Below are 18463 nucleotides of genomic sequence, written 5' to 3' on the forward strand. Positions count from 1 at the left end.
TAGATTGTAACGTCTCCTCGTAACCCTCTACACAATCAATTTATTGACAAAACATAATTTAACCATATATAATATTCCTGTATATATAACAGATATATACACTAAAAACATATAAATATGCATAAAATAACCTATTGGTCTAAGGATCATTTGGAAAATGTTAAATAGAACTTCTTAAAGGAGACCTTCACTTTCAAGCAGGGATGAAGTCTATATCGCCTACGAAATGGTGGTGGACCTACCAATAGCATTCAAAGTTTTGCAAAGCCAAGATTCCACCAAAGATAACAGGGACAACAGTCATACAATTCCGAAATTTCTTTCAGCCAGAACATAGAGGCATTTTGTAGAAAAACTCGAGCATGATAGTAACTGAGTTATTGACAAATCACAAATATGCTTACGAACCCTAAACAACCGCAACGCATAAGTTAGCTAAAGTTTCTCTGTCAATGATTTATGTCTGTTACTACTGTAATAAAATATCGTGGGAATTCTACAATCAACATTGTTATTGGTTTAAGTACATAAACGGACATGCATACATACAACAGCACGAGTGAATTCACTGACCATACATTAAAACGACACCACTGCACATTGACTCCCTCTAACTGACACAAACTGCAACTTCTCACACCGTACATTCTACAGTCGAACTGATTCAGTCAAAATTTTGGAGCATACCAGATTTCCCAGTATAAAAATGGTTGAACTTTAAGCATATCCCAATAAAAATGCCATTGCTGCCAAGAGAGTTGTCAACAGACTAAGTGTGGAGATAAGCTGATGGGAACTGCCGTTAGGCAACCAAGGATAGGTGTCGGGTGGTGGCATAACACAATTATCTCCATTGAAGTAGATTCTTCGAGGGAAAGCCCAACCCTTCTCAAAAGTGAAAGTTGCTCTGTCCTTTCGGAAAAGTAGCTCTGACTGCACATTACCGAGCTGACCAGCTTGGGAAAGCAAATCATTGTAAAATTTAACACCCCATAACATGGCAGTATCATCTGTTGGTTGAACAAAAGTTACCCTTTAATCACCTTTTAAAATAATAGAATATGTAATCGCGTTCTTCAACAGTTACGAAGCCAAAGAAAAAGTAACATATTTCCTATTTACATGTAACATTTGCTGCAATGCATTACCACAAAACAGCAATATTAAGCAGAGATGAGTTCCATGTAAGCTATCAATGATGACATAAGATGCAAAGAGCACAAAACATAAATAAATAAATAAAAAGACCAAGATCGATTGAACTTACTTATTGCAGTATATGGAGTTAAAGACTTGTAGTTAAAGCTGAAAATCTGGGTGAGATTGTCGAAGTTGGGATGTTGCACAACTAAGTTCCACTGTGTATAGTTCATATTATAATTGAAATTAGTAATTGTGACCTTAACCCGCCAATACTCCTTGTAGTTTTGCTTAACATGCCAATGAACTCGGACCGGACACATATGACTTGTACATTGGACCAAAGGTGCATAGTTATTCTTCCCTGTACTTGGAACAACCGATGCTATATGCGGAGCTTTGGGGCTGCACATTAGAAACAAAAAACTTCAGGAAAGCAATAAAGATTCAAGATAGCAATCATCCCCAACTAACATACACTGAGAAACAATTATCGGCATTTTGCTTGAACAAACTTACTCTACACAGCTCCCTGGCTGAGAAGTATTTTGGCAGCCACAAGCACATTGCGGGCAAGGTACTATGGTTTCATTATAGAATGATGAGAGAGAGACGCAACAAGTAGGTGTTTTCTGAGCTAGAAATTGTGAATACGTGCAAGTAACATTCCAAGTCACTGTAATAAAGAAGCTATGTCAATTACAAACATCCATACTGATACAATTCAAATTATATATTAGGTGAGAAAAATTGTTTCCAAAATCTACATTGTGCAAAGCAATTAACAAGCCCAATTTATCAATTATTAATGCTGAATATCGATAAAATGAGCGTCCAGAAAGAAAAGCTTCATTTGCCAAGGATTTCTTTCTGCAATGAGTTGGCTATAACAAAATTTCAGCCAATGGCGTGATAGCTCAGAATGCTACTTTTACAAAGTTCAGTGATGTGAAATGTGACATGTGGCATAGCTAATAGAAAGTGAATATCTACATAACATTCAAGATCTTAATCAAGTAACTTACTCAAAGCTTGTGTGACTCTTCTTTTGTCTGCAGTAACAAATCTACTGGGTTTCACAATTTTTGCTGGACCACAAGTATAACCGGGCCCTGGTGCCTTCAAAGTGAAGTTTTTTGGAACTCTAACCGTCTTGTTTGTAGTTCCAGCTTGCCCCACACTCACCTGGAATGAGCTTCCTGCCGTAGCTGGATCTTGTACCCATGAGTTTAGCACTCCCCCTTTACAGCAATTCGCAATCTGCTGATTATAAGGTGTTCCTGGCAATAAATCCACGACTGTTGGGTCCTTCTTACAACAATGTGGAATGTTCCCTTTGAATCTTGAACAATCCCCTTGTTCAGTTGTTTGTCCTCCCATCATACTCCAAATTACCTCTTTCTTAGACCATTTCCAACCTAATGTCCACCCTGGTGCTTGGATGTGACGGTACTGCTGGAAGTTAAAGATTGTGACAACTGCCTGCTCATTACATCAAGAATTTAGTCACATTTTCGGCCAATGGGGACAAGATAGAAACCATACCTAAGCCAACAAGATACCCTTTTTTCTGCAACCCCTTGTTTTTTCATTTTCAGTGTTACAGTATTAGTTCAAAAGATATTTGAAATCACAACACAATTGTACCCCGAACCAAGCAATACGAGGTTCTGACTCTCATACTACCCCACACTAGATAGCTAAATCATCAAATTCTAACTTCTTACATATAACAGATGGAAGAACACTTACAACATAGCCATCAGCAGTCCAACTCATGATATCCCATTTGATTGTGATATTTCCATTAGGGTCCAAAGGATCATAGGCTTCTGAAAATGAGTTAAAATAAAGAGAATCATAACAAATGTATACATTTTCAATACTAATCACCCATTATGATACATTTAGAAATAAAGAAGCAAATCAATATCAGATAATCACTAGACATCAAATAGTAGAGGTCCAAAGTTCAAAAGTTCATTTTCTCACTAAACCAATAATGCATGGAAACTGTATGATAAGACATTTAAGTTTTCTTCAAGGGAAAGGAAAGTTATGATTCTAAATAAATGGAAATTACTCAAATTTCATCATTAACTGCTAATTTTTTCCTAAACCCTTCAATCTAAAGGCTACCATTTTTAATCACAGTTAGTTGAGTTTCACAACTTGCTTTGTTCATTAAGATAACAAAAGAATCAAGATTTCGATAGAAAAATCATAGCCTATTATGGAAATATAATTGACAAGTTAAATCTCAGGCAAAACCAACAAAAATCCATTAACATAAACGTAGGAAAAACGACTCAAAAGACCATAAAAGGAAGAGCTTTCGCATAATTAAAGAAAGCCCATTTTACCAACTTCGTTCAAGAATCAAAATACCATTTTAAAAAGAACCTCAAATATTCCAACTTTCCAGACAAAGAAAGAGAAAGTTTGTACAGACCTGTTGCAGTGAAACTCGAGAAAGAGAGCAAAAACAGAAGCAAGAAGCTGAAAGAGCTTAGGTTGAAGAAAGATCTAGCAATGAACAAAAAAAGATTAGCCATTTCTGTAGGATTTTAGGAGTCTTCTTTTGTTATTGACTTCGGCTCAAGATCTGTGGCAGACAGGGAAGACTCAGAGAGAAGAACGGAGATGAATAGCTTTTTCGTCCAACAGGACATGACACGAAAGTTTAAGACTTTGAGTTTAAGTAGTGGAACACTTTAATCTCACTGTAAAATGCCTTTTTTTCTTTTAAATTATAAAATTGTTTTCATTAATCATGTGATATAGAACTTTAACATCAACAATCATTAAAAAATATATAAATAATTTCATTTTCATCTTAGCAAATCACAGACTAATTTGTTTTTGTCTAATCTTGCTTATAGCATAAGGATGTCATAATTTAGTATTAATTAAACACAAATTTTAGTTTCGGAAGGAACCACCATTATTATATAAATTTAAATATAATAAAAAAAAGCAAACATTTAATCAAAAATCAAATCATAAAAAAAATATTTAAAAGAATTCGAACATCTCAAACATAAGTTAAATTTAAAAATTAAATCATTTGATTTAAATATAAATAAAAACAAATTAATTTAGACTTATCATCAACTAAATTTAATTCTCGATGTTAATTATTCTAATTTAAAATATAAATGAAGAAATTAGTTAAAAAAAAAGAAGCAAAACGCATGATAAGGTATTGAACAAAATGGCGTATGAAACACGGTGTGTGAAAGTGGGAAGAAAATGGGTTATATAGATGGATGTTTGCTTGCTTGATTAAGGAGGTTTGAAATAAAGATTGGATGATGGGTGACAGTTGTTTGTGAGTTAATAGAAAATGACAGCCCCATACAGGGGTTCTAGAGAAAGCTAAGCCAGTCGTCGGCGCCACGCAATACTTGCTAATGGTTCGTCGCCCTTCTTCTTTTAGCTATTAATATATTCCGGGTAGGACCATCAATCCTTATGAAATGAGACAGTGAGTTATTTATTATTCTTATTCTAAAATCTTTATAATTAAGGGAAAATGTAGAGAATGGTCCCTCCTTCCTTTTTTTTTAGCATATAAAATTTTAAAAAATGATATAAGAGTGAAAATATAAATTTATTCATTTCTTTTAAATAATGTTAGCCAATCGATAATAAACATTTTAAGTGATAATTTGGGAGTGTTTTCATAGATTCACTTATTTAAATATTATTTTAAAATAAAAAATATCTAAAGGAAATGAGCGTACTTGTAACATATAAATAAATCTTTAAATACGCCATTACAAATTAAAATTGAAGTTATTTAAATAATTTTATTTTTTAAACCTTTTTCCTTAACCATTTGAATGCAAATCTTAAATCAACCTGTAGTCAAAATGTAGATGAAACTCTTTTAAATACATAAATTTAATGTGAAGTATGAGCTATATTCGATCATAAATTGTAATGCTTGATTCAAGATATAGTTATCATACGTATTTTTTTTACATTTGTAATTCTTTTAAAAAATACTAAAAAATATTATATGAATTTATTCTTTTAACACCGAAAAAAATAAAAATTTATGTGATTTATTAACTCATAAAAAATTGTTAAATTTTATAATAATAAATATATAATATACTTCTAAATACAAAATAAAAACACACACAATTTTATCTTCATCTTCTTTTATTTATTTATTTATTTATTTATTTTACCTTCCCTCCCCTCTCTTTCCCTTTCTTTTCATTCCGACATCCAAGCCAACCTTCCCCGAAAGGCCAGCTGTCACGATTTTAGGGTCTAATATCTATAGTACCTAATGTGTTTACTTTTTATATATGTTATAGATTTAGGGTTTAAATTTTAAATTTTAGCATTTAGTGTTTAGAATTTCTCTTGAATAAGGTTTAAAATTTTAAGATTTAGTGTTAAGGCTTACAATTTTATGATTTTATGTTTGGGTTTACAATTTAAACCTTTTGTGTTTAATGTTTAAATTTTAAAGTTTAAGAATAAATTTATTATGCAATTATTTATAGAATTCAAATAATTAAAAGTAAAATCAGTCAATAGAATATATATATATATATATTTAAAAATATTTTCATGAATGAATTATAAAAAATCATTAATAAAAATATGGAAGAGAGTGGGTCGGATTAGTGTGGACCAATTATGTATATAATCACAATTTGTGTATTGTGCTTCCAATAAGCTGCCCTTTATGGCCAGTTTGATATTAATTTTGCTATTGAGAATTACTTTAAAAATTTTCTGCTCTTTGCAAAAAAGTATTTTTAAAATGTAACGTGCAAAACGTGATTTGTTAATTTTAAGTGTTTGAAATTGTTATAAAAATTACAATGGAAAGTTAAAATGTTTATTTGATACATGAGGTTGAAAATAAAAAAAATTATATTTAAATAATTTAGTATAATGATGTATAAAATATATCAAATTAGTTTAAGTGCTACTATTCTTTTTTAAATAATCGTAACCGTTTGTAGGGTAATTTATCATTAAAAGCCTATTTTTTTTAAATTTATCGAAATGGGCCTGGTATTTTATTATTTACCGGAATGGACCCTTTTCCCCTAAATCGCGTCCACGTCAGCGCGATGTCAGGGGACGTGCCAGGAAATCGCGGCCACGTAAGCGTGCTTTACTGACATGGCAACAAATCGCGTCCTTTGAAGCTCGATTTGTGTCCACGTCAGCAAAGCGCACTGATGTGGACGCGATTTGCCCCACACGTGAACAGTGCAACGGTCCAAAACAAAACTATAAATACCCTCCACCCCTTTTTTTTCACAAACTAATCCTCTCTCAAATTTCCTCTCAATTTTTTTTCTAAATTTCCTCTCAATTTGCTCTCAAATTCCTTCAAAATTTCTCTCAAATCCATATTTATTTTCAATTTACTCTCAAGTTCCTCTTAAATATCTCTTAAATCCCTATTTTTAAATAATTTTAAAAACATTATTTTTTTAAAATTGATTTAAACCGTAAAAATTTGTACGATTTCAGCAATGGTCGGAGAATTGACTTATCTTGATAAGCATCACATATCGGTGGAACAAATGAAAATGGTAAGCGTTAAATTTAATTTTTAAATATTATTTAAGAATTTTTTATTTATGCATTTTTAGATAATTATTCATTTATTATTTGTTATAAAAGTCTGTAGATCGGGTATTGGAATGTAATATCCGGAATATGCATGGTCCTCCATCACCATTGGTAGAGAACTACCTGCGGGAAGCGGGTTTTTGGCACGTGGCGACGGTAGGCCGGGAATGCAAGATGGACCCAAAACTAATCAGTGCGTTGATCGAGAGGTGGAGACCCAAGACGCACACATTCCATCTTCCGTGTGGAGAGTGCACTATCACTTTGGAAGATGTCAGTCTGCAATTGGGATTACCGTTGGACGGGTACCTAGTCACCGGGTCTGCCCAATCTAGCGATTGGCTTGCGGTGTGCTACGAGCTTTTGGTCGTTATTCCGGAGAAAATGGAGGGAGGTAAGATCGAGATGGGCTGGTTACGAGACACATTCTCGGATCTGGATGAAGATTCAACCGAAATAGAAAGAATCCGATATGCTCGGGCATACATTCTTCAGTTAATTGGAGGTTATCTGATGCCCGACTTGTCACGGAGCCGCGTACATCTAATATGGCTGCTGAAACTCGTTGATTTTAGAGCAGCTGGTGAATTGAGTTAGGGGTCTGCTGTCTTGGCAACATTTTATTGGGGGATGTGCGGGGCGACGCGACCGAGGAAAGCAAAAATCGGAGGTTGCCTGTCACTACTGTAGTCATGGGCACAATTTCGCTTTCCATTTCTACGTCCTCGAGTGGACCACCCATATACATTCCCACTCAGAACGAGGTAAATTTTATATTAGATTTTACAATTATTATGTAGATTTTTAAAAATAAAAGTATACTAAAAATTTATTTAATTAGGTGGAACCATCCGGCAAGTCATGCTTGATTACCTACCTCTCTTGAAGATATACGGCTTCTATTAGACCAATAGTCGGAAGCACATGTAAGTATTAAATAAAATTGATATTTCCATCATTCGCTAGTCAATTGGTATTTAGTATTTAGTATATAACTAATATTTCTATCATGTTCATATAGTTTCAATGGACACCATACGAGGATCCGGCAATTTGGGCAGTAATTTCGGATGAGTTCTTACAAAATCCAAACGCTTGGCAAGCGAAAGTCGCGTTGATCAACTACGCGACCGTGGTGATGCACCAGTCAGACAGGGTGTTACGGCAATTTGGATGTAGACAACCGATTCCCGTGGAACCTGAGGTGTTTGACGATCACCACAAAATCGACCTTCGACAATTGAATACGGATTGGCCGAGATTCTGGTCCGAGTATATCCAAATGTGGGAAGATCGGTATGACTATATACCTAGTATGGAACCGATCATCGTTCCGGAGTTAGCGTGCTTGCCGGAATACATGTCATAGTTTAGGATCCATGGCAAGCCATATTTACTATAGCCAGAAGAGAGGCAGTGGCAATTACGTGTCCAAAGGGAAAGACGCAGGCCCTTAAATCTAAGACGACAGGGTGACGACGCTGGCCCCTCAGCGACGCCCAAACATTCACCCGACCCAACAAGAGCACCGACACAGTCACCCAACCCAGCAGTTCAACCGATGATACCCATGCAACCACCTTTTCAGATGATGCCATGTGCGTTTCCTATCCCTTTTATGTATCCTAACCCTTATATGTTTCCTTTTTCGAGTCCTATGGCAGGTTGGAGCCAATGACCCAGTTCAGCTCCATTTCCTGTTATGCCGAGTGGACCGCCGATGTATAGGCCAGCGACGCACGAAAGATCGCAAGAGGGGCCATCGGGGAGCTCTTCTTTTTACCAATCCCCACCACCGTATGGGTTTCAAACATTGTCACCGTTGGTGATGCAAACACCTCCACATTCACAATTCTATCAAGGTGGCTCATCGTCCCAACTCCGACAACCAGATGCCCTACTGGACAAAGGAGGAATCTAGCGCGTAACCGTCGACGGCCGCCATGTGGCACTGAATACCGTGGGCACAGACATTGATTTTTGTATTTAAATTTATTTGTACAAATATTTTGAATATTTTGATATTTTTTAATGTAATAAAATAGTAATTTTTTGAGTTATTACTTAAAACCCCTAAACCCTTAACTTATTAAAAATTTATAAATTTATAATTTATAATTAAATGAATAATTTAATTGACAAACCTTAAACCCTTAACCTAAAAACTCTAACCCTTAAACTAAAAACCCTAAACCTTTAACCTAAAAACTCTAAACCCTTAACTTAAAAACCTTAACCCCTTAACCTAAAACCCTAACCATTAACTTTAAAACCATAAACCCTTAATTTAAGAACCCTAACCCTTAACTTTAAAACCCTAAACCCTTAAATTAAAAACCCTAAACCCTTAACTTAAAACCCATAAACCCTTAACCTAAAAACCCTAACCCTTAACTTTAAAACTTTAAACTCTTAATTTAAAAACCCTAAACCATTAACTTAAAAGCCCTAACCCATTAACTTAAAAACCCTAACCTTTAACTTAAAAACCCTAAACCCTTAACTTAAAAACCCTAACTCTTTAAATTAAAAACCCTAACCCTTAACTCAAAAACCCTAAACCCTAAACTTAAAAACCCTAACTCTTAACTTTAAAACCCTAAACCTTTAAATTAAAAACCCTAAACCCTTAAATTAAAACCCATAAACCCTTAACATAAAAACCCTAACTCTTAACTTAAAAACTTTAACCCTTAACTTTAAAACCCTAAACTCTTAAATTAAAAATCCTAACCCTTAACTTAAATATAATTTGATAATTTTACTAACATTAATACAATTATCAGTTAATAATTTTACATTCACATAATGTTAGATTTGGAAAAATGTTTTGACTGGTACTCACAATTAATAATTTGATATAATTTGATAATTTTACTAAAAATTAATACAATTATCAATTAATAATTGAAAAAATATAATTTTTTTAAAATTACATTCAACTATTGTGATTAGGGCATGATCGACTTGTATGGCCTGGATTCCTACACCATCCGCACAACTTCTGTTGACTAGTTGTTTCTCGGATATCCATATTGTTACGTATTCTAGTCGAGCAAGGTTGACCCTTTGGTTTGCAAAGTAATTCTCTATCCGGTAACAGCTTAAAAGGAGAAAGAGATACGGGCGGCCACTTACGTTCATCTAAGACCGGTGGAAAAACGTGTCTCTAGACGTTGTACAAGTTTTCCAATTTGTACACTTCGTCCACATAACTCATCGGATCTAGACGGAGATTCTGACAAGCTGCAATAACATGAGCGCATGGATAACGAAGTGCATCAAACATCCCACAGTCGCAAGTCCTATTTCGCAAGTGTACACGATATTGCCCACCAACAACACCTTGGTGCGGTTTGTCAAACTCTGTCACATGAAACCATAAGTTGTCTCGATCGTGACACACTGTGTGCATTATGTTTACCCGCGCCTTGGCCTTGTTAATTTCTTGAACTACCTTACTGCACCATACATGTCCTCCCTGCATTTGGCCTACATAACTTGCTGTTCGCTTTGGAAATAGCACTACCAAACGAAAATATGTCTTTCGTACAACCGATGTTATCGGTAGATGACGTGTTCCTTTAAGAACAAAATTTATGTATTCAGCCAGGTTTGACGTCATATGACCATATCGTAGGCCGCCGTCATATGTCTGTGCCCACTGTTTGAAACGTATGTTACAAAGGTATTCCGCCTCTTCTCCGTTAATTAAACGTAAAGTTGCAAACATCTCGTGAAAACGGTCTTTATTTATTTCATACCCTGCCAATATAAGTTCATAGCGAATATTACATACCACTTCTTCCAATAAAACTAATTCAAATTGAGAAACGAAATAACACAGATATAGACTAAATACACATGTTGGTCACTTGTCGTCGTTCGCTTTTAGATGGATATTGCCTGTAGTAGTTGGAAGCAACGTGTCTTAGGCAATATCGATGGTGTATGCGCTGCCATAAGCTTCCTGTCGATCAAATGTAGCTAGTATACCGACGCCCCGATCTAAAATAACACAGATATCAGGTTGGGGGCACACATGCCTCCTTAACCTAGAAAGAAAGAAATCTCAGTCATCAGACGACTCCCCCGATGTTATTGCAAATGCAATTAGAAGAATTCTCCCACCGCCATCTTGTGCCATTGCAAGCAATAGCCGATGAGTATACCTACCAAACATAAAGGTACCGTCAATTTGTACCGATGGCTTGCAGTATGGAAATACATCTCGGCATTGCTTAAAGGTCCAAAACAGGTATTTGAACACTTGGCATCCATATAGCAATCGGCTGTTGTAGTACGCGCGTTCAGTTTCAAGGTCTGTGATGGCACTTGGGACGTATCTCTCTAGCACTTGACACCACTGCCATATTTCATTATATGAGGCGTCCCACCCACTATGCACCTTCTCCAACTCCTTTTGCTTAGCTATCCAAGCCTTGCGGTAAGAGGGCATGTACCCCATTTGGCTACTGATATTGGCAATTAACATCGGCACTGAAGTCATAGGATTTGCTTTTACTGTGGGCAGTGTCAAGCTAACTAACATAGCTGAATCCATCTTCGAATGATCTTGTGAAACACCTATAAACGGAGTACATTAAATAATGCAACATTACATAATAAAAGTATTATTCAGATACCGTCAATACTGTACCTGCAGCACATGTATATGGACCTTTATACTTTTTAATCTCCCACAACCCTGTCATTTTCCTTAATGAAGCGTAGATTTTCCATGAACATGTGCCATCTTGCACCGCACACTTCGCCTCAAACTTATCAGATTTGGATTTAACGACGTGGTAGTTAACGCCGTTTTTGATGCTATGTTGTTTCAAAGCACCAATAAAACTATCCTTGTTGGTAAACTGATTACCAACTTCAAATTCACCCGAATCTAGCCCTGAACTTGTACGATCACGGAACCGGTGTGGTAGATCTAGAAACTCTAATGCACCATCTGCAGACAGATCAACATTATACATGTGGGCTGGATGTGAGTATGCTCTGAATCGTGGATTTTCTTCTTCATCTGAACTTCTTTCAGCATCTTCAGGTTCTGTTGGAATAGGTTCTGATTCAGAAAATAAGCCAATTCTACACCATCAGGCCCAGGCTCTCGAGGTGGATCCACATCGGAGTCATCTTCTAACCCACAATCATCTGCAATGTAAGAGGTCCCCTCACCGGTTGACGTCTTAGGGAGTACATCATCCCTTCTTCTGGGCATTTCATAACGTCCCTAATTGGATGTAGATTGCCAACCATTAAAACTTGATGTCGTTCCCCAGTACGTATTTCCAGCATCAAACATCGAGCCACCGACGTACATGTCCCATCCACCGACAGAGTGTCTTGCGGGGGATGTGCATTCAACACCACTACCAAACATGGGTTGTTCCGTGTTTTTTAACCCGCTAACTGAATGTCGGCCAAGGGTCGTGTATACATCTCGAACACCGGTCGCAAGTACATCATTTGGCGATGTAAATTGTACATATAACTCAATATAAGGTGCTCCACTAGCAAGATGAGTCTGCACCATTGCCTCCAAGCTACAAGCACCTTTTATGTCGAACAAGTCATATGTCACCGGATCAACAGAGGAATAGAATCGATACGTAATATACAGAATTTTCATTGGCGTCATTTCGAAAATTTTATGCCTAATTCTTTTACGAAGTTCTGTCAAATCTATGTTCTGGTTAAAAACCAGTCGCACCGTATTCTCGACAAAAAAAACTATTCTCGGTGTGGCAAACCTCACCATCGTAGTAAATAACAGTACTAATACGTTCACTCATATTTGAAACTCTAACCTTCTTAGCCTCTCTAAATTGTTTCTGTTGTGACTTATGCAATCTCAGAACATTTTTTGCCTTATTTATAGCCTCAGCCTAAACATGCTACTGTAGCAAAAGCACGTCCACATGGGCGTGATTTCACAAATTCTTCTCATAAAGCATCCTGCTAGAAGCGATTTCATACTATTTACTCAGAAACGTCAAGTCAAAATTATTTTTCCAGGACCTACTGTCGTAAAAGCGCGTCTACGAGGGTGCAATTTCACAAATTCTTCTCAAATAGCAAGCTGTTTGCAGCGTTGTTTTATACTATTTGCTCAGAAACGTCAACTCAAAATTATTTTTTCAGGACCTACTGTGCAAAAGTGCGTCCACGTGGGCGCGACTTCACAAATTATTCTTATAAAGCATCCTGCTTGAAGCATTTTTTTAAACTATTTGCTCAAAAACGTCAACTCAAAATTATTTCTTCCAGGACCAACTGTAGCAAAAGCGCGTCCATGAGGGCATGATTTCACAAATTCTTCTCATAAAGCATCCTGCTTGAAGCATTTTTTAAACTATTTACTCAAAAACGTCAAGTCGAAATTATTTTTCCAAGACCTACTGTAGCAAAAGTGCGTACACGTGGGCGTGACTTCAAAAACCTTCTGATAAATCATCTTGCTTTGATTTTATCTTAAAAACCCATAAACACGAAACGTAATCTAATTTTGAATAAATTTTAATTAATTTAATTACAAAACTCTAAACCTTAATCCCTTATTTATTTAATTTTTTCTCTAAAAACCCTAAAAACCCTAAGGTGGGAAACACGGCGAAATCGCGTCCCCAGGGGCGCGCTACGTGCCAGGAAATCGCGTCCACGTCAACGCGCTTTGCTGATGTGGACACAAATCGCGCTTTAGAGGATGTGATTTGTTGCCATGTCAATAAAGCGCGCTGACATGGATGCGATTTCTTGGCACGTCCCCTGACATCGCGCTGACGTGGACTCGATTTAGGGGAAAAGGGCCAATTCCAGTAAATAATAAAATATCGGGCCCATTTCGGTAAATTTTGAAAAAATTGGCTTTTTTTGTATTTTGCCCTCGTTTGTACATCAATTTAGTTTTTTTGGGGTGAAAAACAAAAATGTATTTAGTTAAGCTAAATCACTAGGACATTCTTTGAATAACTTTAAGCCATCTTCCCTATCAAAAGCCAACTTAGCTATGTGATTAGCTTCTAAAATTTCATCTCTTGGAACATACTGTAGTAGCCAATGATCAACATTCTTCAGATAATGTTAAATATGTCTGATTAGCGTCAAAGGGCTTCGAGTAGACTCCCTAATAGCTTCAATGACTTCCAAGCTATCTGTTTGTAACAAAACTCCTTCACATTGCCTTCTTTTTAGAAGTGACAATCCATCTAAAATGTCCTATAGTTCTGCGTTAGAAATGGTACATCTACCCAACCTCTGATTGAAGCCTATTATCCATTCCCCCCGATCGTTTCTCAATACTCCCCTTGCAGCAGCATAACTTGAATCCACCTTAATCGAACCATCCATTTTTAAATGCACCCACATACCCATCTTGTCGTACGTGCTCCCTCACACTTGCCTTATATTAGGCATTGCCTTGGGAAGGCCCGTATACTGCTTGGCCCAAATAAGAGAACTCTTGTTGTTTTCTTCTACACTCCACAGTGAGCCTTAAAAGATATGAAAATTCTTGTTTTTCCAAATACGCGAAGCAACCAGACCAAAGAAGATCAACCACTCAACCCCTTCAATGACCAAGTTGTGACAATTCTTCAAATTATTTAAAAACTAGACTTGTGAATTATTAGAAAAGAAGATCGCTTGTTTCTCAAGTGGGACTACTTGAGTCCAAACATCCCTTACTAACCTGCAATATCTAAGAGCATGAATAATATCCTCCGAGGCTAACCCACAAGCTGTACAATAATCATTATTTCCAATACCTCATCTGTATCTCTCTACTTGCGTAAGTAATTGTTGCTTAAGAGCCATCCAAATAAAAATGAACCCTCTGAGGCCCCTTGAAAGTCCATAATAGCTTCCACAGATTGTCCTTTAGATTCTACATATCCTCCTTAATCCCCTTATAAGCACTCTTGATAGAGAAGGAACTTGACGAAGTTCCCATCCAAGCCACTCTATCTTGGCTTGCCAAAGGATTTAAGGTTAGTATGCTTGTAATTTGATCTATAATCTCCTCTAGTAACCAAAGCCAAAAAAGTTCCAAATTCCATAAACCATTCACTGTGACCATCTCCCTAAGAAAATAGTCATCATCTATAATGTTCCGAGCTGGGATAAATTTAATTAAGGGCCCAATTCTAGGCAACCAATTATCCTTCAAACATTTGATGCTATTTTCATTTCCTACAGATCAAATAATGTTTTCGTAAAGAATGGGCCAAATCTTAGAGAGGGATCACCATACGAAAGAGTAATTCCCCTAGATATACTCGTGAAAATGATTTCGCTCACCCTATACTTCAATCAAAGAACTCACACCCATAAGGAACCATTATTAGATAAAATATTATACCCTAATTTTAGCATAAATAAGGTATTTTGGTTCATTAACTATCTCAATCCAAGCCCTCTACAAGCCTTAGGTTGACAGATTGATTGCTAATTAACCAAAGCTAGCTTATTACCCGTTCCAAAGTTTCCCCATATGAACTGTCTAACAATGTGTTTAATCTCCTCCCCACTCTAAAGTTTCCCTATATGAACTGTCTAACAATGGTTTAATCTCCTAAAAAATACCTTTTGGGATCATCAAAGATTGCATAAAGTATCTAGGAATGCAAGCAAAACCGATTGAGCTAAAGTGATTCTGCCAACTAAAGACAATTGCCTAGCGTCCCATCGCTAAAGCTTAACCTTAACCTTCTCAACCATAAATCTCAATGAGCTATTGGTGATCCTTTTATGGAAGAGAGGGACTCCTAAATAAGAACCAAGATTCTGTACCTGGCAAAAACCAAAAACACCACAAATTCTCCCTCCATTAGCATCATCAACTCCTTTAAAAAAGAAAATATTTATTTTGCGAGCATTAACTCAGTGCCCAAAGAAACCACAAAAATTATCTAGGATTTCTTTACGAAGTTTAGCTTGCTCCAACTCAACTCTATCGAAGATAACTAGATCATCCGCAAAGAAAAGGTGAGAGAGTTTTTTGTCCTGATCTTGACAAGCTAATCAAATTCCATTATCCAAAGTTAATTCAAGAATGAATTACCTGTCCCAACCAATCTATACACAAGACAAAAAGATAAGGCGATAAAGGACAACCCTGTCTAATTCCTCTAATTGGTTTGAAAGAATGAGTTGAGACCCCGTTCCAGAAGACTTGCATGGTTGAGGTCATAATGGCTGACATTATAACCTTTATGAGAAAAACTAGAATATTCGCCACCTGAAGAGATACTTCAATAAATTCCCAATGCACTATATTGTATGCCTTCTCTAAATCAATCTTAATAATCATCCATCCTATACTCTTACTTCTACTTTTCATAGAATGAATCACTTCTTGAGTTAGTATGATATTGTCGAAAATATTGCTCCCAACAATGAACCCAGATTGCTTCGGGCTGATAATATTTGGAAAGACCACCTTAAAATTAATTATAATGACTTCCATGACCGATTTATGGAGAACCGAACACAAGTTGATTGAACAAAAATCTGTGAAGCTCTCAAGTTTTGCAACTTTAGGAATAAGCACTAACAAGGTGTTATTAAGCTCCGAATCTATCTCTTTTCCTGTGAAAACCTTTTGAACCCATTCACAAACTGCTCTACCAATCAAATCTCATTGGCTTTGAAAAAAATGGGCATGAAATCCATCACTGCTTGGCGCTTTTAAAGGAGCCACGTCAAAAAGAGTGGCTTTAATCTCTTTATGTAAAACTTCTTTATTCTGAAAAAGAACATCACTATGATCAAGAATAAGGAAAAAACTCGAAGGTAAGGCGGACATATAATCTGATTGCTCTCCATACAAAATTTGGTAAAAATGAAGAGCCTCTGATTGGAGCTCCATATCATCATAAATCTAATCCCCATTTCTATTTTTAAATGCAAAAATCTGATTAAACTTCATTCTCTGAACTGTACGAGAATGAAAGAATCTAGTATTTTGATCCCCAAGGTACAACCAATCACAACGAGCTTTTTGTCTTCGAAGTAGCTCATCATGATATAAAACACTTTTTATCTCTTCCTGACTATCACCTCTAGCTACTTAAGATCATTAGAATTTGACCACTCCTGGGCCTTTCGAACTTGTGACAACTCCTACAATAGACTCTATTTTTGTGTACCAATATGACCATAGACATTCTTGTTCCAATCTTTAACATTCAAGGAAAACTTATTCAAAGACTCTGCCATGTTACCATTAAAGAACCATTTATCTCTAACAAAGTTTGAAAAATTAGGATTCTCCACCCATTTGGCCAGAAATCTAAAAGGACGACCCCTAGGTAATAAAATCATTGGTTTGAGGGAGAACAACAAAGGCTTATGATCTGATTTAAGCCCATGAAGGTGAGTGGCAGAACAACTACGAAAGCCTCTGATCCAAGCATTATTCCTAATTGCTCTATCAAGTCTCTCAAAAGTAGCTCTTCGATGCCAAGTGAATGAAAGACCCTTAAAACCTAAATAATGTAGATTAGCCTTTTCAAGAAATTCATCAAATAAGGGACATCCTATACCGGCCCTACTCCCTTCTTTCTTATCATTAGAGATAAGTAAAGTATTAAAATCTCTAATAGTTGCCCAAGGGATATTACCAGTAGGAACAACCGAGCTAAGCCCATCCTAGTGCTTCCTCCTTTTCTATCGATCAAGGATCTCATAAACAAATATAATTAAAATATGAGTAGAAAAATTACCATTACTAACCCGAACACAAATGAATTAGGGCTAACTTCGAATAACCTCTACTGAGACCGAATCTTTCCAACCCACCCAGACACCACTAAAAAGTCCAATAGCTTCCACTCTATGAGAATACTGAAAGCCCAAATTGGCAATGATTTTATCCACTTTACCTCCGCTTACCCTTGTTTCGAAAAGACTAACAATATCATGCTTAAACTCTCTATTATATTCGTTAAAAATTTGGGGAAACTTGGTATTTCCATACCCTTGAAAATTCCAAGAAAAAACAAAAAAGCCCATAAAACTAATCAAATAAAGTAAAGGGACCAACCTTACTATTTGGGAGATCAAGCCTCCTTCAAACATGTACCGTTCGAAGCTGAAGTACCTTGACCCTTCTTATTGCTAAACTGTGCAAAAATTAACTCTACCATGGAATTCATAGAATCATATAAAGACACACTAGCATTCCCATTATACTTAAACTGATCTCCTCGATCTTTTATAGTTTTATTAAGCTTTCGGTTAATTCGAACTGGACATTCTTTGTCAACTTTGTTTTTAGAACCTGCTCGACCACTTCTGCCATTGGCTAAGGCAATACCACCATATTTATCAACATTATTGGGATTAAAATTCTCTTTAAAAGAACTTGTTGAATGCTTCATTGGGTCAAGCGTTGAATTATCTAGAGAAATCAATGTCCCATCACTATCTTCGACTGTAGGATTAAAATGAGTAACGATTACCATGAAAGTGGGGGACCATTTGGAAAAAAATGAGGGAGTTGTCACCAATATCACCCTTAGCAGGTTTAAGATCACCACAGGCATCAGGCCTCGAATCCATGACCGTGCTAAAATTATTATCAAGACCTACACCTGTCAAAAAATTAAAAGAAAAGCTTTGAATATTACCTTCCATACCTATATGCACTTGGGAAACATGTCCAGGTCCACCCTCCTACATGAGCCTCTTCCCT

General features: G+C 36.3%; 1 protein-coding gene across 1 annotated transcript; it reads right to left on the reverse strand.

Annotated features, from left to right (window-relative positions):
* Positions 1-441: 441 nt before the first annotated feature.
* On the reverse strand, positions 442-4373 carry LOC107955737 (COBRA-like protein 2). Its single transcript, XM_016891546.2, has 6 exons — positions 3593-4373; positions 2893-2972; positions 2166-2622; positions 1660-1816; positions 1268-1545; positions 442-1010 (listed from the first exon to the last, which is right to left on the reverse strand). Exons 1-6 carry the CDS (start codon positions 3693-3695, stop codon positions 718-720), a joined length of 1368 nt encoding a protein of 455 aa, XP_016747035.1. The 5' UTR covers positions 3696-4373; the 3' UTR covers positions 442-717.
* Between the last annotated feature and the right edge of the window lie 14090 nt (positions 4374-18463).

The sequence above is a fragment of the Gossypium hirsutum genome, chromosome D07 (assembly GCF_007990345.1).
Source record: "Gossypium hirsutum isolate 1008001.06 chromosome D07, Gossypium_hirsutum_v2.1, whole genome shotgun sequence".
Lineage (NCBI taxonomy): Eukaryota > Viridiplantae > Streptophyta > Magnoliopsida > Malvales > Malvaceae > Gossypium > Gossypium hirsutum.